The sequence below is a fragment of the Pyrus communis genome, chromosome 9 (genome assembly GCF_041283825.1).
Source record: "Pyrus communis isolate YQ-2024b chromosome 9, ASM4128382v1, whole genome shotgun sequence".
Lineage (NCBI taxonomy): Eukaryota > Viridiplantae > Streptophyta > Magnoliopsida > Rosales > Rosaceae > Pyrus > Pyrus communis.
Genome location: NC_142573.1, coordinates 2,844,092 through 2,868,510, shown reverse-complemented (window position 1 = coordinate 2,868,510; position 24,419 = coordinate 2,844,092). Strand labels below are relative to the sequence as shown.

Here is a 24,419-nt window from a genome sequence, read left to right as displayed (position 1 = left end):
TGCGTCTGGGTTGCGCGCGAATGCGGAGATCGACGGCGAGCTTCTGGTGATGGTTGTCTGGTGGTGGTCTGGTGGTTGCAACCATGACGATTTTGCTGAGAAAGAGAGTGAATTGAACGAAGAAGAAGGGAAGGAATCAATGGATTGTTTTTCAGTTTTGTTTGAGGTCTGGGTTTAGGCTTTTGGGTGGCATAGTGAAGGCCCAAGGGAGTGGGCAAAGGTGCGGATCAGAAGGGAGAGGGCGAAGGAGAAGGGAGACGACGAGGGATCAGTGGCGGGGGAGAGAACGGGACTAGCAGTCCGCTTGAAATTGAGGGGTCTCCTTAAGAACGTTTAGCGAAACGTTCAGTCGGGGCGAGTCCGTCCCATTAAACCTAATCCTTGTCCAGACCAAACAAGGGACTACAGTCTAGTCTAGTCCAGTCCAGTCCCCCTTAATCCGGTCAAACAAACGCCCCCTTAGGGACTAATGGTAATGAATGTTTAGTTAAATGATCATTACTCTAATTACGTTAAAGTGAAGAAGCCATTACTACAATTTAATGAAAAAAGAAAAAGGAAAAAAAAAAAAAAATGCTTCATGGCCTATTAAATCTCAGCAGCACAACCTCATTAAAGCCTATCCAACGGCTGAGCGTGTGATCCCCTTTGCTTACAGAGCCAGAGTGGCGGAGTGTGTGAAAGTCGGGAAGCGAAGCGAGCGTGCGTCGCCCTTTTTCCGATTTCTGGGCCTCTGCGACTGCAATTTCCTCGATCCAATTCGAAGAGACCCTTTTCGCCTTGCGTATTTGCGACTTCAATTTCGGATTTAATTTTCTGTAACTCTCTCTCTCTGCTTCCTTTCTCTTGTTTTCTGTATTGTCTGTGTTGAATTGCATGAATGTGTGGTGGTTTGTATGATTGTTAATTTTGTTGATAGTTTCTGAGATCTTTTGCAGCTGGTTTTATTGGATACTTTTGTTCCTTTTATTTTTGTATTATGATTAACGTTAATTGACTTGTTAATCGAGGTACTTTTGGGGCTTGTCAGATTAAGTACTTGAAATTTGATCCTTCATTTGGCTTTTCATATGAAGAATTGAACATAATTTTCTTCTGTTCTGCAAATTTTTGTACTTTTTCTTCCAGCCAATGATTCTGTTCTTAAAACTGATTCTTTTTGTTTGTGTGGAGAGTTTTATTTCCTTGTTCGAAGGAGTATACATGATCGTATACAATTGTATAGAATTCGATAAGGTAGTCTTTGAATGGTTCTATTTATCTTTTCTGTACTTCAATCCAATCCTGGGAGGAGGAAACCCAACTTATTGTTCTTCGTTCTGAGAAGAAAGAAGCATGCTTTGTCAAGTTTCGGTCACATGGTTTATGGATTTTCGACGTTTTTTATGCCACCTTAATTGTGGAGTTTGCAGTGTTGTAACTTGACAATGCAATTTGAGTTTCTTTTTCGTTTTTCCCATATGCCCTGTCGGAGGAGGTGGGCGGTTGGTTTTAGCTTTAATGGTGTTGCGAGAGAAATTCAGTTTTAGCATTTGTATCTATTAACCTTTTTCACATTTCACTGTGTTTGCATATTTGCATTCATATCTTACATTTTACTTTCTTGTGTTAGAAAAAAGTTAAACCTCGTGTGTCTTCAGGTCTCGTTGAACATCCTTGGTGATGGCATATTTGTTCATGAGTAAAAGTTTACCTGATCGTATACCTTGCATTCATATCTGCTCCTTTCTTGATCTTCAGGTCTTATTGAACATCCTTGGTGATGTCATCTAGGCGCAATGTTCGTTACAGCCCTCTTGCTACGGATGATGATGATGATGTTTATGGAAGACCCAATGACCCTCGGTTTGACTATACGCCAAAGTCATTTGATAAAATCCCATGGAAATCCATAGTTCTTGCTCTTTTCTTGCTTTCTCTTGGATCTTTGCTTCTGTTTCTTTCATACTTCATTTTCACCGGTCACATGGGAGGGGAGCTGACTCAAGCCTATGGCCTTTTGGCGCTCGGAATCCTCACCTTCCTCCCTGGTTAGTCAAAAGATATTTCCATTTCATTCTTTATCTATAATTGTCTTTTGTGAGAACTAACAGTTAATAAGACTGATTGACAATATGGTGAATGCTAATGTAGGCGGGATTAGATTCTAGAATGGATAACTTCATATGACTTTTACGTGCCCTAATTCTTATGTTGAATTTCCGCTTTGATGTAAATACTCGAGCATAGGGGCAAAGCATAAAACCGTATTTCTGAGTCTGGCAATTGCCTATCTGGATACATTTTCTGAAATACTTCGTACGTGTCTCAGTACGCTGATTGACTGACTGATTTCTTATAAATGTTATGACCTGCAGGCTTTTACGAGACACGAATTGCATATTATGCATGGAGAGGTGCAAAAGGATACCGTTTTGCCTCCATTCCGGACTACTAGAGGGCTTTTGCCTCCAAATTTCCAAATAATGCTTGCGGCGACGGACACGGTCATGTAAAATCCACGTTGTATAGAACACATGAACGGTCCATATGTAACTTCTTTTCCATTTATTTGTTGTTAAATGACTTCTTGCTATTGAAGCAGCACACGCATACACAGTTCATCGCATTGGTATTTTCTCCGGCTCGTAGGTTTTAAGACTGTTTATCCAGCAGAAGTTTGTGTTCATATTCTTGTAGCCAAATTATGCCTATTTTTTCAGTATTTTGATTGAAACTGTGAGAATGAAACACCCTGGTTGGGGTGAACGAATGAAACTTGTAGCTATGTAGGGGTGAATGAACCACAAAATGGAGCATTCGTCTTTACACCTGAGGTTTTGTATTTGAATCCCTCTCCCGTCAGTAAACATCATCGCTATCTCCTGCTAGTTATTCAAAAATTAGTTATTTCAGTTACGTAAAACTTAGAACTTCGATTTCATGTCAAGAAAGTTGACAGAAAAAAATTTTAAACAGGAAAAAAAAAAAAAAAAAAAAAAAAAAAGTCCAAGCTCAATTTACAACTCCTAATTCCTAAGGGTCAATACCGAGAAGAAATCCTCAAACCCAATCGAGCAAAATGTCCATTTTACCCCCACAATACAAAACCAACTCAAGGGAACTTCACTGTCGTTTCACCAAATCCCATGGGCCAATCAGTCATTTGATGTGGAAATAATTGAGATTAGTAAATTAGATTAATACAAGTTGGTTGTGGGCCCGGTGGCGGAGTGAGTGAGAGTCGGGAAGCGAAGCGAGAAAGAATAAAGACGACAAGGAGCCCTTCTGCGTGCCCCTTTCTTCGATTTCTGGGTATCTCCGACCGCAATTTGCTCAATCCAATTCGAAGGCAGAAACCCTTTTCACCTTGCGTATTTGCGACTTCAATTTCGGATTTAATTTTCTGTAACTCTCTCGCTACTTTCTCTCTCCTTTTTTCTGTGTTGTCTGTTTGAGTAGAATTGCATGAATGTGTGTTGGTTTGTATTATTGTTAATTGTGTGTGTTTTATCGATATTTTTTGAGATCTGTTGCAGCTGGGTTTCTTTGGAAATTAGGCAGGTATTGGAAAAATTGGGGGAAAATGTTACAGAATTTGTAAAAATTGGGAATTATTAATTTTCTGTTGTGATTGAAGGTTTTACTGATTGGTTTGTGCGAAATTGGTTTTCTGTTTCGAATTTGAAAGTGGGGTTCTTCAATCTCTGCTTTTTTTTCCCTGTTGTTTATCTTCCTTACTGTGTTTTTGGGATTTTTGGATGACTGATCTATCGAAATCAGGGATGGGAGGGCTTTTCAAGATAGGTAGCTTATTGCTCTTGTAATGTCTGCTGGGGTAATGTCAAAATTTAAACTTTTATGTTGATTTCACATACTTCATAACAAACATCTTACAAATTTAAATTTTGACAAACACATAATCAAGAGTGTGGTGCATTGCTTTTCCAAATCTTGTGGGGTTTAAGTAATTCGATTTGTGCACTTGAAGAATAAAAACTGGTAGCTAGAGGAGAGAGCCGGAGAAGAAAGAGAGAAGGGTGTGAGATATGGAACCAGTGGGGATTTGTTGGAAAAATAAAACTAAAAATAAAATAGGATCCAATTGAAAGTGAGGATATGTACTATACAATTATCGGTTCTCGAATTTATATATATATTTTTTTTTTATAAATCCCTGTGGGTATATTCGATATTTTATTATTTGACTGATGACTAAGAGATATCTTTTAAAAGTATATATTGACATTACTGTAAGACCTTAAATTTCATGTATATGTTGGTGCATGTTGTATCACATGAATTTGGTATGGTCTCTCCCCGCTAACCATGACCATGAGGATGGCTAATGTGAATGTAAAAACTGGTGTTATCTCTTGCACGTTTATCTGAATATTTGATGTACATTTAGATTAGGAAAATGGAGGGACCGGTTGGCCGTGGTGGCAGCAGTGCGGATACTTATTTATCAAATTACAAGCTCGGAAAGACTCTTGGTATTGGTTCTTTTGGAAAGGTTAAAATTGCAGAGCATGCATTAACTGGACATAAAGTTGCTATCAAGATCCTTAACCGCCGCAAGATAAAGAACTTGGACATGGAAGAGAAAGGTCAGCCCTCTATCTTTGTAAACCGATGATTGAATTTGATCATTTGTCTTTTCTACTTAAGAGTTCTGTCTTGAATTCAGAATATTAAAGCTTTGTACTTGGTTGTATTATCCTTCCCTTTTCCCCTTAAATTTGATGCAGTGAGAAGAGAAATCAAAATATTGAGATTGTTTATGCATCCTCACATTATACGACTCTATGAGGTCATTGAAACACCATCTGACATTTATGTCGTGATGGAGTATGTGAAGTCCGGGGAGCTATTTGATTATATAGTAGAGAAGGGTAGGCTGCAGGAAGATGAAGCTCGTAACTTTTTTCAACAGGTAATTTGTCAATTGTCTTGTTGTATTTATTTTACTATTGTTTTTGCTAATAATATGAGTTATATTTTTTTTGGTAGATAATATCTGGCGTAGAGTATTGTCACAGGAACATGGTTGTTCATAGAGATTTAAAGCCAGAAAATTTGCTCTTGGATTCCAAATGCAATGTGAAAATTGCTGATTTTGGTCTGAGCAACGTAATGCGTGATGGCCATTTTCTCAAGACAAGTTGTGGCAGCCCCAATTATGCTGCTCCAGAGGTATAAAGATTGTAGTTGGATGTCTTTCACATTATTTTGAAGTAGTTTGCTACAGTCTTGGCTTGATTTCTCTTTCCAATGATACATCGCTTTTATCTTTGGTAGGTTATTTCTGGCAAGCTGTACGCTGGGCCTGAAGTGGATGTGTGGAGTTGTGGTGTTATACTATATGCTCTTCTTTGTGGCACACTTCCATTTGATGATGAAAATATTCCTAACTTGTTTAAGAAAATAAAGGTATTGCTAGATCTGGTTCTTTTGTTTACTACTATAAAATTGGTTTTTCAGTTTTCATCTGATATATTATTTCTTTTGTTTTTAAATTATATTAAGATCTAATTCTGTTTATGCTTTTGGTTTTTTGTGTCCACTGACAATCAATTTTTTTCATTCGCTATCATGAATCAAATAGTTATATGCTTGCAGATTATTAGTTACCTGACCTAAACCCACACCATTTTGTCTTCAGGGTGGGATATACACTCTTCCTAGTCATTTGTCACCTGGTGCAAGAGACTTGATTCCAAGAATGCTCGTAGTTGATCCAATGAAGCGAATGACCATCCCTGAGATTCGTCAGCATGCATGGTTCCAGGCTCATCTTCCTCGTTATTTAGCTGTTCCTCCACCAGACACCATGCAACAAGCAAAAAAGGTTCCTTTCTTCTGTTTACGTTTGTAAATTGCAGTAATAATGAATTTTCTGGTTTCTTCTGTCTATTATCATAAGTTCTTCAAGTGGCACCTTTCTTTATGCAGATTGATGAAGAAATTCTTCAGGAGGTAGTTAAGATGGGATTTGACAGGAACCTTCTCGTTGAGTCACTTCGTGGTAGAGTACAAAATGAGGTTTGTACCTTTGGAACTCATCCTCTTGATTTTCCAACAGAGACTTACCATCTGCATCATGTTTCAGGGAACAGTTGCATACTATTTGTTATTGGACAACCGTTTCCGTGTATCCAGTGGCTATCTTGGAGCTGAATTTCAGGAGACACTGGTATGTGTCCTCCATTTTTGATATTATACCAGCGGCTTGGTTAGAAAACAAAATTTCCTCTTTTGAAGCCAAGACTAAACCTGTTGGCCATAATCTAACAACATGAAAGAAGCTAGGGGAAACTTTTACAGCATCGGAAACAGGAATATGATAGATTTGTGTACAAACATAATATGTGCCAAGATATACGTAACGTGATAGAGGAAAATTTATTCAAAGGCTTGAACTGTTTCTATCACGCTCAACATATATTCTTTTCTGCTGTTCAGTTTCTGTTAAGATTTGGCACCATTTGGATTTGTGTTTCATTTTTGTTGATATGGTCCAGGAATGTGGTTTCAATCGTATGCAGCAAGGTGAGACTGCTGCTTCACCTGTTGGGCACCGCCTTCCTGGATATATGGAGTATCAAGGAATGGGTTTTAGACCACAGTTCCCTGTTGAAAGGAAATGGGCTCTTGGCCTTCAGGTTAAATTTCTTTGGCTTTCTGGCTGAAGTATTATTATTTGGGAGTAGGACTCTTCTGGACATTGTGAACTTCAAACTTTAATATGATTGTTGTTGATCTATTGCTGCCTTTTATTGCCAGTCTCGAGCACATCCTCGTGAAATAATGACAGAAGTCCTTAAAGCTTTACAAGAATTGCAGGTGTGTTGGAAGAAGATAGGACACTACAACATGAAGTGTAGGTGGGTTCCTGGCACTCCAGGTCATAATGAAGGCATGATCGACAATTCTGTGCACAGTAACAATTATTTTGGAGACGAATCCAGCATAATCGAAAGTGATGGTGTTATGAAGATGCCAAATGTGGTCAAGTTTGAAGTACAGGTAATAGTTTTTGTTAGATCGCTCCTTAATCCCATACTTTCTCAAATTTTATTTAGTCATCAATCTACTGTTGTGTTGGTATCAATGGAGTCGACTGCTCGAGTATGTATCCAGAACGAAATGCTCACATATTTTGCTGCTGTTTTGGGTCTTAACAGCTTTTTAAAACTCGGGAGGAGAAGTACCTGCTTGATCTTCAAAGGGTCCAAGGTCCGCAGTTTCTCTTCTTGGATCTTTGTGCCGCTTTCCTTGCCCAACTTCGCGTCCTTTAGCGGTAGAGAGCTAGGCCTTCAACAAGTCCTTTGTGAATCTATCATAACGCTTGTGAAAAAATCTTGCAATCGCAACGCTTGTGAAAAAACCTTGCAATGTGTATATATAACCTGTCCAGTTTGGGCTGCTTTACTTGTTTACGTCGCATTGCCCAGTTTTATATGGGTGATCGTGTTGTTATTGAGCCAGTATTCCACACTGGCCTTGGCCGAGTCATTTCTAGTTTGGTATTTGAAGTGGTCTGTCCCGAATTTTCGTCGTCACGAACAAATTTGTACGAAAGAACGAACTAACCTCCTTTGGAGAAATGCTTTAATGCAAACTTTCTGGCTTCATATCCTTGGAATTGAAGTGTATTTCAAAGTACTGTAATTTATTTATGCAACTTGGACGAAAAATTGTTTTGCCTCGTAGTTGTAAATGATTTACCATCATCGATACAAATCATTTGAAACCCTCTTTTATGCTCTATTTACTCATCTCCAGTACAAAAGCTCTACATCAGCTTTTGCCTGCCTGTTATGATCCGCCTGTGGTTAAGCAGGACATAGCTGGATGCGTAGTGGCGGTGTTCCAGTTACGGTTAGGTTCTGTTCGGTTCGGTTTTTGACCGAAACGGAAATTACGGTTCGGTTCTATTCAGTTTTGAGTTTTTTTCGGTTCGGCTTGTTACGGTTTGGTTTTTTTTTTTTTTTGAGTGGTTAGAGCGGAGCAAAATGCTTGTGCAAGCAGGCAAAGAATACTGAGCATCAAGAAATTATGAAACGTTGTATGGCCAATTAGTGTGGATATGCATCGTCAGCCCTAAGCTGATTTAGGGTACATCAGAGTTCAAGTACGTCACCTTCATGCACTAAGATTCTTTGTTTCTTGCTAGCTCTATCATTTATCGCATCTATTAAAGCTTTTACTTTATTAATTCCATGAGAAAAATATTAAGAAATAACTCCCTGGTAGAGTACTCAGAAAACATTGAAAACCAAAATAATAAAACAAATTAAGATTCACACACATCGATAATTAATTTTTATTAACAATGAACTACGTTGAGAAATTAAATCGTTGAAAACACAAAGTCAAAACTCAAAAAAGCGTCGTTTTAGGGTAAGGGATTATTTGGTTTGGTTTAGTTCGGTTCGGTTTTTCAAACCACGAAAACCGAATCGAACCAACTAATTTTGGTTTGATTCGATTTGACTTGGTTCGGTGTTTAGTTTTTTCGAGTTTCAGTTTTTCGAACCCACCCCTAGTTCTAGTACCACACAATAATTTTTTTCTCCATTTTCATTGAAACAATGACATAATTATGGTTTGAGATAGCGCCCTTAAAAATATATTCCAAAAGTGATGCAAATCGGAGCTTAGATATTAAATCTGATAATTCACACTGCGCCTCTTTGTCTTCCTTCGGGTTTAGGGTTTAGGTGTGCTTTTAAATGTGCTTTTAAAAAGACTGCAAGCGTTTTTAAAGAAAATGTTTTTGGGTTCCAAAAGCACTTAATGTGTTTTTTTCAGGATTTACTTGCATCTTTACTAAAGAATGGTTTTAAACACATTTTCACCAAAAGCACTTTCAGTCATTTTAAAATCACATCTAAATGAGCTCTATTTTTTTTAAGTTGTGTTTGTCTAACATGTGGTTTCCCTTGGCTTATGTCCAATATACACCAAACAAAACCTCAATTTTCCAAATTATTGAATCAAATATTTAATAAAACCTTTTTTTTTTTTTGAAGAAGAAGAATTATAGGAAATTATTTCTGTACTTGTCACTTTTATTAGACGAATTCGAAAAATTAGAACATAGAAGGGGAAAATAGAAGTGCGCAAAATATATTCCTTTATTATTACTTTAATTGGGTCGAAGTTTGAACCCAAACTTCAAATTACATAAAATTCACTATTTCTTTGAAATATATTAGAATATCACAAATATTGCAAAGAATGGAATTCCAAATTGATGTGTGGAATCAAATTAGAGCATGAGTTTGTTTGAAAAAAAGAAGAAAGAAAACTAATTAGTTGACAAAAAGCAGATTGGCTGCAGATCAAGTGAGCTCCAGAGTGACAATTCACCATCACTACTCAGAGAAACATCCATTGATGATGAACCCTGCTCCTCCTGTTTCGAATCATTTGGTGGGTGTTCCGCCGCCGCTACAGTAACAACCTCCTCCTCTTTGTTCTTGTTACTGCACGCTCTCTGAAGGTTGCTCAAACACTCAGACACCCCTCTCCCTTTCCCATTCCCCGATCCGATTCTCAGCTTCAAGCACTCGAGAATCCCATTGAAGGCGTAGAGAGAAGCCGAAAACTTCCTCTCGTACTTCATTCTCTTCATGGCGGCTCTCAGCATGGAAGGCTCGTCGGCATAGCTGTCAGCCTCCGGAGCCGGCTCCTCTATCTCCTCAGCAATCTCGAAAGGCGACGGAGAGTAGTAGTTTGAGTTGGATGCTCCGATATCATCGACAAACTGGAAGTCTATCACTCCAACTTGATCTCCGTTCACTTCCTCCTCTTCTTCTTGTTCTTGATCAACATCTTCCTCCGATCCTTCCGCTGCGAAATTTGCATCTTCGCCGCTATAAGTCTGTTGCGCCACTTCACTCAAGTTACCGTACTCCATGTGATCAGTTTCCTTGTCAGTCAAGCATGATTCGAAGCTCGACGTCATGTGGTCAATGCTGCTTGCACTGATGTGATCAGTGATGATTTCTTGGTTGTTGTTGCTTGTGATATAATAATCTTCGGGATCGTTGAGAAAATCTGTATATTGGGTTTCGGAGAAATCGGTTTCTATTGCTTGATTTTGATCGTAGTGGTGGTTGATAGGGAGAGGAGCAGAAGGAGGAAAGCAAGAGATGGCGTTGTTTCTTGCCTTCAACCTCTGGAGGAGGAGGTTTGTGATCTTCGAGGGCAAAGCTGGAGTTGTAGATTGCGATTGGGAACAAGGCCAGAAGTTGGTTCTGGTGTTGGCACCGCGAAGCAAGCAGGCAGCTTCGTCGTAGGCCCTGGCTGCTTCCTCCGCTGTGTCAAAGGTGCCTAGCCAAACCCTAATTTTTTGAATGGTGTCCTTAATCTCGGCCACCCATCTGCCGGAGGGCCTTTGCCGGACACCAACAAAGCGCTTTCGTGCCCTACGTGCTCCGCCTAGCTCGGCGACAGCGGAAGCTTCCTTCACCATCTCATCCCAAGCCATGGTTCCCACACCTGAAGTAGTAGTGTTTTCTTCCACTCCCTCACTAACTTTTCTCTTCCTTGCCATTTCTAGCTACTAGCTATCAATTTCTTTTGAGTTTATGCTATGTATTTGCAAGTGGTTGATTTAATTGAAGTTGGCTCTGATGCTATTGTGCATATTTATAGGTAGGGGAATAGGAAGATTTTCTCATATGATTGAATCATTGAATGCTGAAATGGTCTTACCGTTTGTTTTTATTCCTTTTTTTCTTATTAGTCTCGGGCTATAAACAATAGGCCTATTTGTCGAAATCCTCCTTAAACTTGTAACCTACTACTAATTTACCCCTTAAACTTAAATTTTAGCCAATTATCTCTCTAAACTTTTATTTATGGCCAAATTCCCATCTTCCATTAAATATCACACATTTCATCCATGATTCTGTTAGTTTGGAGGGCAAAATCGTCATTTAGAAGCAAACATTTTTTGCCCATTTTGAATTAGCATCTTGGACATGTGGCATGCCATTGGAGGCTGTGGTTCTGTGGGTGGGCTTCGAAAACAGTCACACAGAGAGAGAGAGAGAGCAACAAGGAGCTATTGGTGTGGCGATAGGTGGGTTGCGAGAAGGTGGGTTTGCAGGGAGAAGGGAAGGGGGATCACGGCTTGAATCGAGAATCTGGGACTTGCCACTGGAGGTTGTGGGGTGAGTGGGTTATGGCGGGGTGGTACCGGGACTGAATTTGAGAGAAAGGGTAGGCGAATGAATTTGATATGAGATTGGGGGTGGCTGGTGGTTTGAGATTTGGGATGGGTGAGAAGGGCTACAACCGGGTAGAAGAGGGGAAGTGAGAGAGATGTGGTTTTTTATTTAGGAAAACTAATGAAAAGGGCTTGAAAACTTTGGGTTTTAATGATAAGGACAAAATAAAGGGTAAAGTGAATAGTACCATGATTGGCTTTTTAGTGTAAAAATGTGGCTTTTCATTAAAATGAACAGTACCGGAAGTTTTTCGTTAAAATTCCTTTTTGATTTTCTTTTTTAAATCTAATTTTTATTGTGAATCATGGATAAAATATGAGAAATTTAAACAGCAAAGGGGAATTTAACTATAAATAAAAGTTTAGAGAGGTAATTGACTGAAATTAAAGTCGAGGGGGTAAATTGGCACTAGGTTACAAGTTAAGGGGGTGTTTCAACAAATACCTCTAAACAATAACCAACTTAAAAGAGACCTCCAATTGTTAAATTTGACCCAGCCAAAGATGCCAATATGATCTATCTTCCATGCTATTATTTTTAGAAGGATAATACTTTTTGAGACTAAAAGGGTGACCTAAGCCAACAAGTCTTCCTGCTTTGCGAGGTTAGGGGATGTACTTTTACTCTGCAAAGAGGCTATTTTCACGACTCGAATTTGTGACCTTTCGGTCTTGAGCAACCTTTTTGTTGGCCAAGGCTTGCCCTTAGGAGGGATGCCACACAAGGATTTTCTAGATGGTTGACCATCTTAATACTACTTTTGCCCAAACTCGCTTCATTTTTTTTAGACTAACGTGACATTATTTCCTTGATAATGCTATTTGTTATCATAGCAGTTGATTTGTTTGACACATATGACTAAACGAACTCCAAATGAAATAAATTTTGCTCAATATAATTCTTAGATTATGGTCAAAAGAATGAACTGTTCCAAATGTCTTATGATATAGTGAAATGCTATTACGTTACCAAAAAATGAACCCTTCATCCTTTTCAAGAACAAGAAGAGTACTGTCATTTTAAAAGTACATATCACAAACTTAATTATATGAAATTGTGAGCTTGAATTGGTCGTATCTCCTTGTACATGTATTTTATATGGTTTTAATAAACTATATTTTATAAAATTAGCGAGTTGCGTTTTAGCACCAAGGAGATATAAACATGGAAGTAGAGAAAGGGACTAATTGTACTCTTCTATTAAATATCTGATGAAAACAGTTACAACTTACAAGTGCATCAGCAAAACAATTAATCAAATGATGCCCAAGATGAACAACAAATGGAGCCTAATTAGCCAACAGATGCTTGCTTAGTGAGCTAATTATAATTAGGGGCGGAATATCCATCGTCACTACAGGATAATTATATTTATTACACCAGATTAGAGAAAATTACCACCAAATTGGTCACCACCATTCCATTATCCTTGCTCACCCCTCATTAGAGAAAATTACCACCAAAACAAAATGGTTACGAAACAGCCTATAGAATTACATTTAAACTTATATATACTAATAAGATTATCTCAAAAAAAAAAAAGGGGTTACTAGCTTGATTGAAAACAAATTTTTCTGCACCCAAAATTGTTTATCCAGTTTTCATTTTGAGTTCTCCTTCCCACAGTTTCGCTTTTATGAAAACAATAATACTAGCAACTGACTCTTTACCACAGTAGTAGAAAAGAGTTGAGTCATTGCATGACGGCATGGGTTCGAATTCCGTCAGTGATTAATCTGATATCTAATCTAACAAAATCTATCGTTGACAAAAAATAAATAATAATAATAATTCTACGACTAATAACGTAAGTGAAACAATATCATTTTCATGAAATACCAACACTAAATTTCGAAGTAGTAGTTTGGCGATAGTTCCAATATCCTCCTCCTATTCCCAATAAAAAGGTTTTAAAAGACGTTAGGTGCTAGTCAGGCGGCGGGCTTGGGCCTAACGTCTAGGGGGCTAGGTGGGGTCTAGGCAGGCGCCTAGGCGGACTAGACGGATTTAATTAATTTATTATATTTCATGTAAATAAGTGTCTATTTATACTTAATATATATATATATATATATATATATAATTCATCATAAACTACAAAATAGAATGACATATATATTATGAGTTATTGGAACATAATGAAAGCATTGGAAACAAGCATATAATGTCTGTTCATTTAAGTATTCAACAAGTCTCTTACAATTTATTGAAAAAATAAAATAAAATGCAAAATGAAAGTTATCTATTTTCTATCTAAGTGAGTCGCAACCTAGGTGAGTGCCTGGGCGGGCTAGGCAGGCGCCTCATTTGGTCTAGGCGCCATTTCTTAATTTTCAAATGCCTAGTCATTAATCGGGGCAGTGACTAGCCGCCCAGCGCCTAGGCGGGGATTTTTAAAACAATGATCAAAACTAAGGGCTCATTTGTAAGTGCTTTTACAATGATTAAAAACAGTTTTAGAGAAAATGCTTTTAGGTTTCAAAAGCACTTGAAGTGCTTTATTTAAGAAACACCAATTATGTACTTCGTCCATGAAGTACTTTAAGTGTTTTTCTAGGATTTACTTGCATTTTCACCAAAAACGCTTTCAACTATAAAAGCATTTCCAAACGAGTTCCAATTAATAAAAGCACTTCCAAACGAGTTCCAATACAACGGGTCTAAATATCTCCGAATGGTAAAGCCACTAGCTTTCTTTTGATAGGACAAAAATTAAGGGAGTGAGGATCCTCACTAGATCCTCTTTGTGAGGATCTCAGGGATCCTCAAATCACATCCGTTCATCGTACATCATGCGGTAAGAAATTATTGTAAATTTATTTAAAATTGAATATAAACAGTATCTGACGAAAACTGACTACATAATGTACGATGAACGGATGTGATTGGAAGATTTCCAAGATCCTCACAAAGAGGATCCGGCGATGATCCTGAGTGAATTAAGGGGCAAGCATTCTTTTTTCACCTTGGATGTGACTTGTGGTATTCACATTGCTTTGGGTAAATAGCCATACAATAAATTAACCTAATTCACTTTATATTCATTAAAAAAGTTTAAGACGATCGATATTTACAAAGCCACCCTACAATGAAGCATGTCCAGCCCACTCTAACACATATTTAATTACATGATAACTAATAGTTATTATTTTTTAATGTCATCTTATTATATAATCATATGTTTTAATTTTCTATTCATTATCTAAAATGTGGTTTACGTCACACGGCATGCTTACAAAATGACATTGTTGGGCTTTTCCCAACTAGTATCTAAATTAAACAAAGTGAATAATAATTTTAAACTTAGAACTTCGAAATCTATGTCTAATAAAATGAAGAAAGATACCATCCGATAAATAATTTATGTACCTTTGACAAAAGTCGTGAGCTAATTCTCAAAATTTTATTCAGTTTTGTAAAGCTCTGCAAATGTTATTAGGAAATTATTTTTCGTAGCATTTTTCGGCACCGTAAGCTTCTTAAACGTGGTGTAGCACATTTAAGAGATGTTATGTGTGTCAGATAACCGTTCACAATCCTATGTTCGAAATTTTTGAAAGAAATTATGTGTAAATTCTATCTACAATTATGAAAACATGAAGATTAATAAATTATCAACTTTGTTGGGTTGGTTAATATTAAACAGTTAGTAACTTTGTTGGATTAGCGGCTGATATGACCTCATAAAAAGCACAAGTTAGCAAGAACACACCAGTGAAGAAGATTTGAGACAAAAAAACAAAGAACAAAAAACACAAAGAAAAAACAAAAAAAGGAGGTAACAAAGATCAAATGGGGTAGCAAATCGAAGGGACTGTACGGCGGACATAGACATAGAGAAACGAACGAGTCCGAGAGAGCCGAATCTTTCGACTGTTCACACTTTGAAGTTAACCATGAAAACATTAAAAATTAAAAACTAAATAAATTGCCTTCAACCCTGAAACTTTGGATAGAAACCACCACAAGGTGACAGTGATTAGGGACGAATTCCAGGCCAGTATTCTAAACAACACGTCTTGAGTTTCGATTTTTACCGTTGGTGAATCGCACGATGCTGATTAGGAGAGGCTAAAATACCTCTGTGAGTCTTTCCGACTCCCAAAAAGGTAAACTGCCATGACGAAAGCACCAACTGGTCCATTATTGAGAAGAAAAAAAAAAAAAAAAAAAACCTTAGGACACAAATTTATGATAAAAGTAAAACTGTAGGGATACAATAATTTGTATATATACCACGGTTAATGCATCTATCACATATATTTAGCTTTCATTCATTTATATTTTTACTGCAACTAGTTTTATCGCAGTGGCAAAAAACAATCATACTACGCACCATGGTGTGAGTTCAATAACCACCGATATTCTTCGAACAATTAATTATGTAACCCGTCATTGCTATCGCTATCTAAAATAAATTGTGCCCATCGACTTCTATTTATTTAATTAAGAACTAGCATTTACCTACACACTTTGTGTGTATGAACACATTTTTTTAGAAAATGAGAAGGAGAGAGGGGAAGGGAGAGAGAGCGAGAGAGAGAACGTGGGAGAGTGAGAGGTTTTTGTTTTTGGTTTTTTATTTTTATTTTTTAAATATTGAAGGTATTTTAACATTACTTGTAGGTGATGTTTCAATAAAAAAATAATAAAATTTGAACCTGTGAAATTACATTATTGCCTATCATTTTTTTTGTGTGATAAAAGACTAAGTAGTCTTTTCACTCTTTTTTTGTTGACAAAGAAATTTTCATTAATTAATAGAAATTACAACCACCTCTACTTTTGCACGACTTACGTCACTTTTCTTTTTTTTTTCTTTCCCCTCTTGCGAACAAGAGAAACATAGATTGGAGTGCATATCATGTGTTCATCATCCTGATTAATTTTAAATTACAAAGAAGATAATATTATTTAAAGTTAGCATGGAAAGAGAAGCTAATTGCGTAAAGTGAAACCTAAACTTGAAAGCATGCCAAATGTCAGCATCTTAAGCTTCCAATTTTTATAAATGTTCATGTTTCTGGGGTAGGGGGAAGAGACCAGAAAATTAAGAATTAAAAATATGAGTGCGCGACATAATCACATAAATTATCGGCAAGGTTGACAAATGTCATGTTTATTCATGAGGAAAAAAAAAATAAAAAAGTCTTAAATTATTAATCTGGAAAAATGGAACCGTTCCAACGTCCAAGAATGTTGCAGAAGTTGTGTTTTGAGTTGACAAATGGAACTTCAGAACCACCCACAATTTAGGGTTAGTTAATTGAAAACAAAGTCTACTTTACGACTGTTAACGGTATATCAAGTCAATCACATACTATCGTGTGGTATTACTTCACGACTGTTAACGGTATATCAAGTCAATCACATACTATCGTGTGGTATTTCAAGTTCAAGGATGAAAATGCCCTTTGACACAACGATGTTTGAATGAAAATACACGTTTTTAAGCCACTGACATCAATAAAAACATAAATGATATTATCGATATTACAACGATAGTTAATGAGATAGTAATGAATTTAATCATTGAATACGTTACAACTCACCAAAATCACTTACAGAGAGAAACACATGAGAAGTGCTTCTAAAAAAAATCACACGGCTAACAGGCCTAAATGAAATATCACGTATTTTACACACGGCTAACGCGCGGCACAGGCTGTTTCGTTCTTTCTTTTATATTTTTGTACAGACAGGTAAGTTCGTTTTTATGTAAGAAGACAAACTGCTTACTTTCAGACTCCAGCTTGAAGAAGGGGAGTGCTGTGTCCATCAGTGCTTCGCGGATGATGCATTGGCATCAGAGCTGGATCCCTGTAAGCAGTGCTTAACTTTTCATAAAATGCAGAGATTCTAGGATCGTTCTCGTCTTCTCTATCTTTCTTAATCAAACACTGCATCAAAACACGGTAATAAGGTTCTTATATACATGCCAAATCGTCGGCTGAGATATATATTCCTTTAGTTTTTTAATACAACGAACCAAATTAAGAAGATTATAACCAATTCGACATCACTGTCAGATATCGATGGTCTGATGAGATAGGGTATATGCAGGATAAGAACCAGATTTGGAACATTGACCAACTATAATTCCGTTGCAACTGAAATGAACGATAAGTTGATAGCATCAGTGCAGACAAACCTCAGCCGGATAGGCTTTGAATATTGGAAGGAATCGTTTGCGGCAGTACTCATTGAAAAGAAGCGTGAGAATCGGAAGAGGAATGGTCAGACTGGAAGCTAAGGGAACCTTTTTGAGCCCAAACATTCCAATTGCAATGATGTGCATCAGCACCAAGGCAAAAATTGTTGAATTGTGCACAGTTGGCCAAAATTTTCCGTCGGTTTCATACTTGGGTGCATATACATTCAGAAACTGTTCAAAATTGTCAATATATGTCATCAGAATATAAATAACCAAAACTTGTTAAATACAACGAAAAGTACAATAAAACTTTGATCAACAACTAAATAAAAACTTAGATGGTACAAAATACGAAGTAATGTTGGAAGTGTCAGCCTACTTTTTGATTAATAAGTTAGCAACTCAACTGAATCGGATCTTATATGAGCCTCTAGATCACTAAAATGAACACAAAATTCAAGATGTAACAACAAAGCGAAAAATTGATCATGCAGAAAGCTTCCTTGTCTGAGGTTTGGAGGTGCAAGAGGAGATTGGGCTTGCACCGATTTTTTAATTTTATTTTTCATCACCCTTGCACCAATATTTAGTCATGAGACAACCCACATTTGGGAGGTTCAGTCTGATCCATTTGAAACGCTAATAGGTACTAAAAAGAACCCAATACGTTGCATTGGGACTTTTCAAAACATGACGTTGTATTGTGTCCTTAATACGTACTTCCCACCCATGTCCATCTTCTTTCTAAATTAAATTATAATCAGTTTGTTATAGTTAGAGAATAATTTTTCACAAAGAGAGATCATCCAACTAACCTGGTTACGGAAGATTATGTATCCCAGACAACAGTAAACCAAGAGGAACGGGAGAATTAGTGGAGCTAGGAAGAAGTATGTTATTCCGAGGAGTTCAAAAAAGAGAACTCGAGGAATTTCACTATGGTATGGAATTGAAGGAACCTCAAATTCATCATCTTTTCCTGAAAATGGTCTTTTTATGATACTCCAAATCAGGGGACTCACGCGGAAGAGTTCTGAGGCTAGAAGACTGGTCCATCCAGATGTCACAACATATGCAATGAAGAATGATGCCTGCATCCAATATAAGAATCTATATAACAACCTTCATCATGAAATTCGTGATGCAAACAATTGGTTTCAAAAGTTAAAGATACAGCATTTCAGCGGAATCTCAAGTTTACCAGACAAATAGAGTAATATATGACCATAAAAGGACCACGGGTTTTTGGTTGATAACAAATTTTCTTCACATTATCACCAATATTATAAATTGATGACGATTGAGGATAAGTTTTTCAAAAGTTATGGATCAGGAAAAAAAATGACCAGGAAGCAAAGTTCAAACTTCACAACTTTGTGTGAACCCTTTAAACAGTTACACAACGTAATGAAATTGCAAAAAGCAACTAAAAATTAGTATGATTATTCTAGCGAGAGGAGAGATACATGCTAACGTGACATATGTATTTTTACCTGTGCTGGAACAGCATCAGCAAGTATCCCCGGAATCTTTTTGGGCTCAAGAAAGATATTGAACCGATAGAGAACTGTTCCTGAAAGTGTATTTGCCAAGAATATATTCCATATTGTGAACCACAACATCTTGCCGCATGCACTTTTTTGTATCTGACTGAAAGAGATGTATCCTTCCATGGAAGACAACATTATCATGATGGGTGGCACAAAAGAAAGGAACAATTGGAGAATAAGACTTGGAAGATATCCTGTTATGACTTCACTGACAACTGTTCTGAAAGTCAAGAAAATCGTATGATTCAGCAGATCGTAAATAAAACAGTAAATTAGTAAAAGTGATAAATTCTCACTTACAGGTCCAGTACGCTTTTCAGAAACGGAAACCAGGTTTCCAACTGCTCAAGATGAGTAAGGCCTTGCACAATTACAACTGGAATGAGGAACAGAATTGTAAGAGCAGTATATGCAACCACCACCACCAGCTTGGAGATCCATCTTTTTATAAAAGATGCAGAAAAGAAGGGCCAGTGAACATCCTGGGGCTCCGGGGCCCTCTCGGTAACCCATTCTGTGGGATTTGCTCCTTGTTGAATGTGTAAAGCTACTGCAGCACCAAGCCGAGACTTGAACGACACAAAAGCAGCTCCAACTTCCTATTATTAATATTTTGGGCATTCGCATCAAATTTCATGTTCATATAAATCAAACAATTTCAGAAAAATCTATTGGAACTCTGATCTTTTTTCCTCTAAATTTCCGATATGTCTTTTACAAGTCAACATGTAGGTATGCACGTTTATTCATGCAATTCGTAAAGCCACCATAACAAAAATAATAAGAGGAACAGTGTGTGCTACTCATTTCTATTATTTTTCCTGAATACTTTTGTTTCACCTCTACAACAACAACAACAACAAAGCCTTATCCCACTAAGTGGGGTCGGCTGTTTGCTAAATGAAGTCTTAAGCAGAGGAGGACTTCTTTAATACCATTAGCAAACAATTACTATCACTCTTTTGAAAAAAATAATAGCATGAATACCTTTCCTGCCACTGACGATTGCTCCATTCTCACATTATCTTCTAAATCATCCAATTTCTTTCCATAGTGATCTAAAACATCAACTTTGCGTCCAAACAGCCCCCAACAGCCATCACACCTTAATCTTTGCTGAGTATTAGTTTCTGATCTCAGACGCACGAGCTTTCGGTATAGCTTCCCCGCATCACTCTACAAGGAAAAGAAAATGAATTGTTCTCATATCTCATTGATAGAGAAATGTTAATTGTTACAATTTTGTTCAAATGCTCTCTGGTTTGATGTTTCAGAAACCAAAAAAAATATAAAGTGCGACTGATAGCCAGGCAGTGCAGGATGAAGCAAGTAGAAGGGGACTCTGGAGTGTGACGTGTAATAACCTAAATAGGATACACATAGTAATTACAGAAGCACCAAGCGGGGCCTTAGAATACAACCAAAAAATTAACTCGTTGGGGCTTAGTCTGATACTCATCAAAAACTAATTAATTAATTAAACGTTGTGAAAGCTTAGCCTCATAAAAATTAAAAAGTCAATCCAATGAAGATGATGGAGCTCGAGAACAAATTAATTCATAAAGCTTTTGTTTTTCAGCAAAGAATAATGAGGTACTGAGGGTGCATAAACAGATATATGATGTGTTTGATTATCTGCACACATTTCCAGGACTATCTAATAAAAAATGCATTCGAACATAAGCACATGTCAGGATTATACATGACAGAATGCTTACAGTGAGACGTTGGAGTTTGTTAGTTCGACGAACCATTGAATGTGAAAGATATGTAGAAGGATAATACTCTGTAAAAAAATTCTCAACAGTTTCACTGCAGCTGCTCCCAGATGAGACTGGAACAGCACGAACTAATACTGTAAACTGATGAGGCTGAGGTTTGGATGAATAGAAGTGAGCAATTCTTTTCGATGAGATAAAGCTATATTCCTGCAGTTATAGTCATCAAGTTGAAATCACAATTGATTCTTTCTTTTCGACGAAACAGAAAATTGTGATGGAATAAGCCATGAAAGAGAAACAAAAACCGACTTACATAATAAAGAAGATAGCAGACGACTCCAGTGAAAATGTATGCTGCACAAAAGTGAACCCATAACCTTGGGGGAACCGAAACAGATAATCAGGGTATCTTCAGAATAATTTTACTATGCCTGCTATATATATAATAAAATGTACTTGAAAATGATCTAGCAACAACAAAGAGGAAAACTCCACATAGACGTACATGCTGAAGTTATTTTGAACAGCAAGTGAGAAAGTTATTCAACCAACATAAGTCTAAATCTGGGTATTAGCTCGAACAACTTCACTCGCACCTCCTAGTCTATGAGTGTACAAGCACAAAAAGTAAGAGAAAACTCCAATACAATTGCCGATCTCTAACACAATATATCCAAAGTAAGCTTATATTTAAAAATTCTCCCAGAGAAATTAGAAGACACAACAGAGACCTATATCCAAATGTCAACCCATGTGCAAAAAACTGCTATCCCGCCTTTCGTTGGCTTTAAATGTGCAAGCATATAGAAAAGCATACAACTTGGTTACAACGATTGCCAAGGGAAATCCGGTACATCATAGGTTTTTCACTTTGAGCGACTCACTAACTTAAAATGCCATAAACTCAATAGAATTGAAAGCCAACAAAGACGAAAATTACTGCATTTGGGGAACAATGTGTTGAAATATGAACCGTAAACAGAGTTTAGCTAAAGCAACAATTAACCAAAACAGTAATAACAGACACTGTTCAAATACTGCAATTTTATGTCAAGTAAAAAACTTTGGTCATCAAAATTCCCACAATGAAGTAAGTACTTACCATTTAGAGCCAACATTCACATTCGAAATGCTGAAGGAATCCAAAGACTTGCTGGGCAAATCCGAAATATCAAAATCCCTATTCAGCTGGTTCCCCAGATAATTTATCGGAAGCAGAACCAAAATCCCAACAATCCCAGCAAACCCAAACACTCTCAAACTGCATCAAAACAAAGAAACAAAGCCCAATTCAAATACTCACCCAAAATTAATCTCAACACACCCAGCAAACCGAAATACTCTCAAACTCCATCAAAATTAACAAAACCAAACTCAAATAGGCACCCAAAAATACTCTCAACACACCCAGGAAGCAGCACACCACCATTTTCTTACCCCCCCCCACTAACCTGAAGATAAAAATGCGCATGAAGACGACAGCATCCAAGCTGGTGACTGACAGAAGCTCGTCCTCAGAGGGCTGCCACGCCCTCCGCACCCAACCCGCCGTCGGCAGCAGCCGCTCGAAATTGAACTTGTTGCTCTCCTCCAACTCCTCCTTGGCCGCCACCGAGCGCGGCGAATAGACATTGAGGTAGCTGGGTTGCTTCCTGAGTATTGAATACAGAGTGAAGAACAAGAGACAGAGGGCGAGATTGATTCCCACCGACGTTAAAAGCGCCGAAACGATCATTTCTTCGGAGCAAATGGATCGAATTGAAATAGGCACAGTTCAATTTTCGAACTTTGATCTAGTTGATTGGGAAAGTGATGAACTTTCAGCAGGAAGCAACCGACTTTTTCGAACTTTGAGCAAAGTTGAGGGGAGAGGGGAGGGGTAGGATGGAGATTTGTGCCTGAGAGTTACTGTGCAACGGAAGGTATCTCACTTTGTTTTTCAAAATTGACGATTGTACCCCTGTGTCCGCGTTGGCTCCCGCCATGTACCCCTGGGACTTATTTCTGTTCAACAGAATGAACCGCTCCTTCGATTGCGTTTCGACAGCGGCCGGCGCCGCCTCGTCGTTGCAGCCGTTCAAGAGACCAGCGTTCTTAAACAAATCTGAACTCGAGCAGTCAGCCCTCCAACTCCGCCGAGAGGAAGCGGAACAGCATAAAAGCCGACAACACCATCATGTCGTCCCGAATCCCTTCAATTCCGTCCCCGCCACCGATTACCATCGCGACCGGGAATCGGAGAGGCGGAATCGTGACCGAGACCGGGAATGGAACCGTGATCGTGAACTGAAGAGGAGGCCAGGCAGCGGGAGTGAGAGAAAGTGCAGGAAAGGGAATGCCAAGTGAGATGAATGGTAGTATTTTAGGCAGGGGCAGGAAAGGGAATTTAAACTTGTAAGTCATAGGTAGCTCTCACTTTGAGGCTGTTTAAGGAGAAATTTTAGCGTGACGGTCACACATATTATAACATGAGTGAATTGATAGTACTATGACGATTGTTAAAGTATATGAAAAACTGGTTTCTATTTAGAGAGAAAGAGCAAGACAGAGAACAGAAAATGAACAGAGAGGAAACTCAATGGTTTTTCTTTCTTTCACTCTCGCTATATGATGCAGAGAGGATAACTATCTTCATATGTCAAAAGAGAGCACTTAACATGCTTTTTACATCACTGTTAGCCTTAACTTAGGACCACACTCACACTACAATTCATCTTAGTCACTCATCTAACTAAATTCATGGATCAAACAACACATGGCACTCATGGCCTTTTAATAAAATTGAACTTTACACTTTGCATCATTTTGCATAAGTGAATACACCAATTTAAACATCTTATTCTAACTTTTCAGCTCAACACTTATATTTCAACACTCCCCTTTAAGTTTTGAGCTGATTTCACTCCTAGCATATCCCTGAGATAGTTGAACCGATCCTTTGTCAAAGCCTTAGTAAATATGTCTGCCACCTGCTCATTTGTTGGACAGTACACCAAATCGATTATCCCTTCCTGGAGTGCATTCTTGATAAAATGATACCTTCTGTCAATGTGCTTGGTTTTCTGATGGAAAACTGGATTTTTAGTAATTGCAATTGCAGCTGTATTATCATAGTGCACTGGAGTTGCCTCAGTTTGCATCTCACCAAAATCTTCAAGGACAAATCTAAGCCAAATGGCTTGAGCAGTTGCTTCAGAGGCACTGATGTACTCTGCTTCTGCAGTAGAGGGTGCTACACAATTCTGCTTCACAGAGGCCCATGAGAACACTCCACTGCCAAAAGAAAATGCATAACCAGAAGTACTTTTGCTATCATCAACAGATCCTCCCCAGTCACTATCACAGAATCCGATTAGCATTGCATTATTTCATTTTACATACTCCAAACCATAGTCTAGAGTCCCTTTGATGTATCTGAGCACACGTTTGGCAGTTCCAAAATGCTTGCTAGTAGGACAATGCATAAATCTGGCAAGTAAACTGGATGCATACATGATGTCCGGCCTAGTAACTGTGAGATATAGAAGACTTCCCACAATGCTTCTGTATAGCTCTTCACTTACTGCTCCACTTCCATCATCTTTAGTTAATTTCTCAGTTGCCACAAGTGGTGTGCTCACAGATTTGCACTCATTCAGACCAAACTTGTTTAGTAAAGAACTTGCATATTTCATCTGATGAATGAAAATGCTAGAATTGGTCTGAATTATCCCCATTCCAAGAAAATGATGGAGAAGACCCAAATCTGTCATTTCATATTTTCTTTTCA

General features: G+C 37.8%; 4 protein-coding genes across 14 annotated transcripts; 2 read left to right on the top strand and 2 right to left on the bottom strand.

The window, feature by feature from the left end:
- The first annotated feature begins 679 nt into the window (after positions 1 to 679).
- Positions 680 to 2,668, top strand: LOC137740177 (uncharacterized). The gene is made up of 3 exons (XM_068479998.2): positions 680 to 818; positions 1,741 to 2,030; positions 2,358 to 2,668. The coding sequence occupies exons 2-3, from the start codon at positions 1,763 to 1,765 to the stop codon at positions 2,435 to 2,437; spliced, it is 348 nt and encodes a 115-aa protein (XP_068336099.1). The 5' UTR covers positions 680 to 818; positions 1,741 to 1,762; the 3' UTR covers positions 2,438 to 2,668.
- LOC137739136 (SNF1-related protein kinase catalytic subunit alpha KIN10) lies at positions 784 to 7,627 on the top strand. 9 transcript variants are annotated; one of them, XM_088699599.1, is made up of 11 exons: positions 784 to 818; positions 4,391 to 4,589; positions 4,731 to 4,915; positions 4,993 to 5,175; positions 5,281 to 5,412; positions 5,645 to 5,830; positions 5,935 to 6,024; positions 6,092 to 6,175; positions 6,504 to 6,644; positions 6,766 to 7,008; positions 7,167 to 7,627. In XM_088699599.1, the coding sequence occupies exons 2-11, from the start codon at positions 4,400 to 4,402 to the stop codon at positions 7,278 to 7,280; spliced, it is 1,548 nt and encodes a 515-aa protein (XP_088555725.1). In that variant the 5' UTR covers positions 784 to 818; positions 4,391 to 4,399; the 3' UTR covers positions 7,281 to 7,627. The 9 variants fall into 9 exon arrangements, with proteins under 9 accessions (XP_088555725.1, XP_068334742.2, XP_068334739.2 ...); XM_068478641.2 differs by lacking the exon at positions 784 to 818 and adding an exon at positions 3,177 to 3,387 and having other exon boundaries at positions 6,528 to 6,644; XM_068478638.2 differs by lacking the exon at positions 784 to 818 and adding an exon at positions 3,177 to 3,387.
- A 1,477-nt stretch (positions 7,628 to 9,104) lies between these two features.
- Positions 9,105 to 10,588, bottom strand: LOC137739332 (uncharacterized). The gene has a single exon (XM_068478892.2). It carries the CDS (start codon positions 10,544 to 10,546, stop codon positions 9,296 to 9,298), a length of 1,251 nt encoding a protein of 416 aa, XP_068334993.2. The 5' UTR covers positions 10,547 to 10,588; the 3' UTR covers positions 9,105 to 9,295.
- A 6,100-nt stretch (positions 10,589 to 16,688) lies between these two features.
- Positions 16,689 to 23,053, bottom strand: LOC137739435 (hyperosmolality-gated Ca2+ permeable channel 2.3). 3 transcript variants are annotated; one of them, XM_068479000.2, is made up of 10 exons: positions 22,102 to 23,053; positions 21,753 to 21,911; positions 20,964 to 21,027; positions 20,648 to 20,857; positions 19,917 to 20,105; positions 19,230 to 19,528; positions 18,873 to 19,149; positions 18,195 to 18,470; positions 17,377 to 17,610; positions 16,689 to 17,125 (listed from the first exon to the last, which is right to left on the bottom strand). In XM_068479000.2, exons 1-10 carry the CDS (start codon positions 22,383 to 22,385, stop codon positions 16,967 to 16,969), a joined length of 2,151 nt encoding a protein of 716 aa, XP_068335101.2. In that variant the 5' UTR covers positions 22,386 to 23,053; the 3' UTR covers positions 16,689 to 16,966. The 3 variants fall into 3 exon arrangements, with proteins under 3 accessions (XP_068335101.2, XP_068335102.2, XP_068335103.2); XM_068479001.2 differs by having other exon boundaries at positions 18,402 to 18,470; positions 22,102 to 23,009; XM_068479002.2 differs by lacking the exon at positions 18,195 to 18,470 and having other exon boundaries at positions 16,731 to 17,125; positions 22,102 to 23,009.
- Positions 23,054 to 24,419: the final 1,366 nt, after the last annotated feature.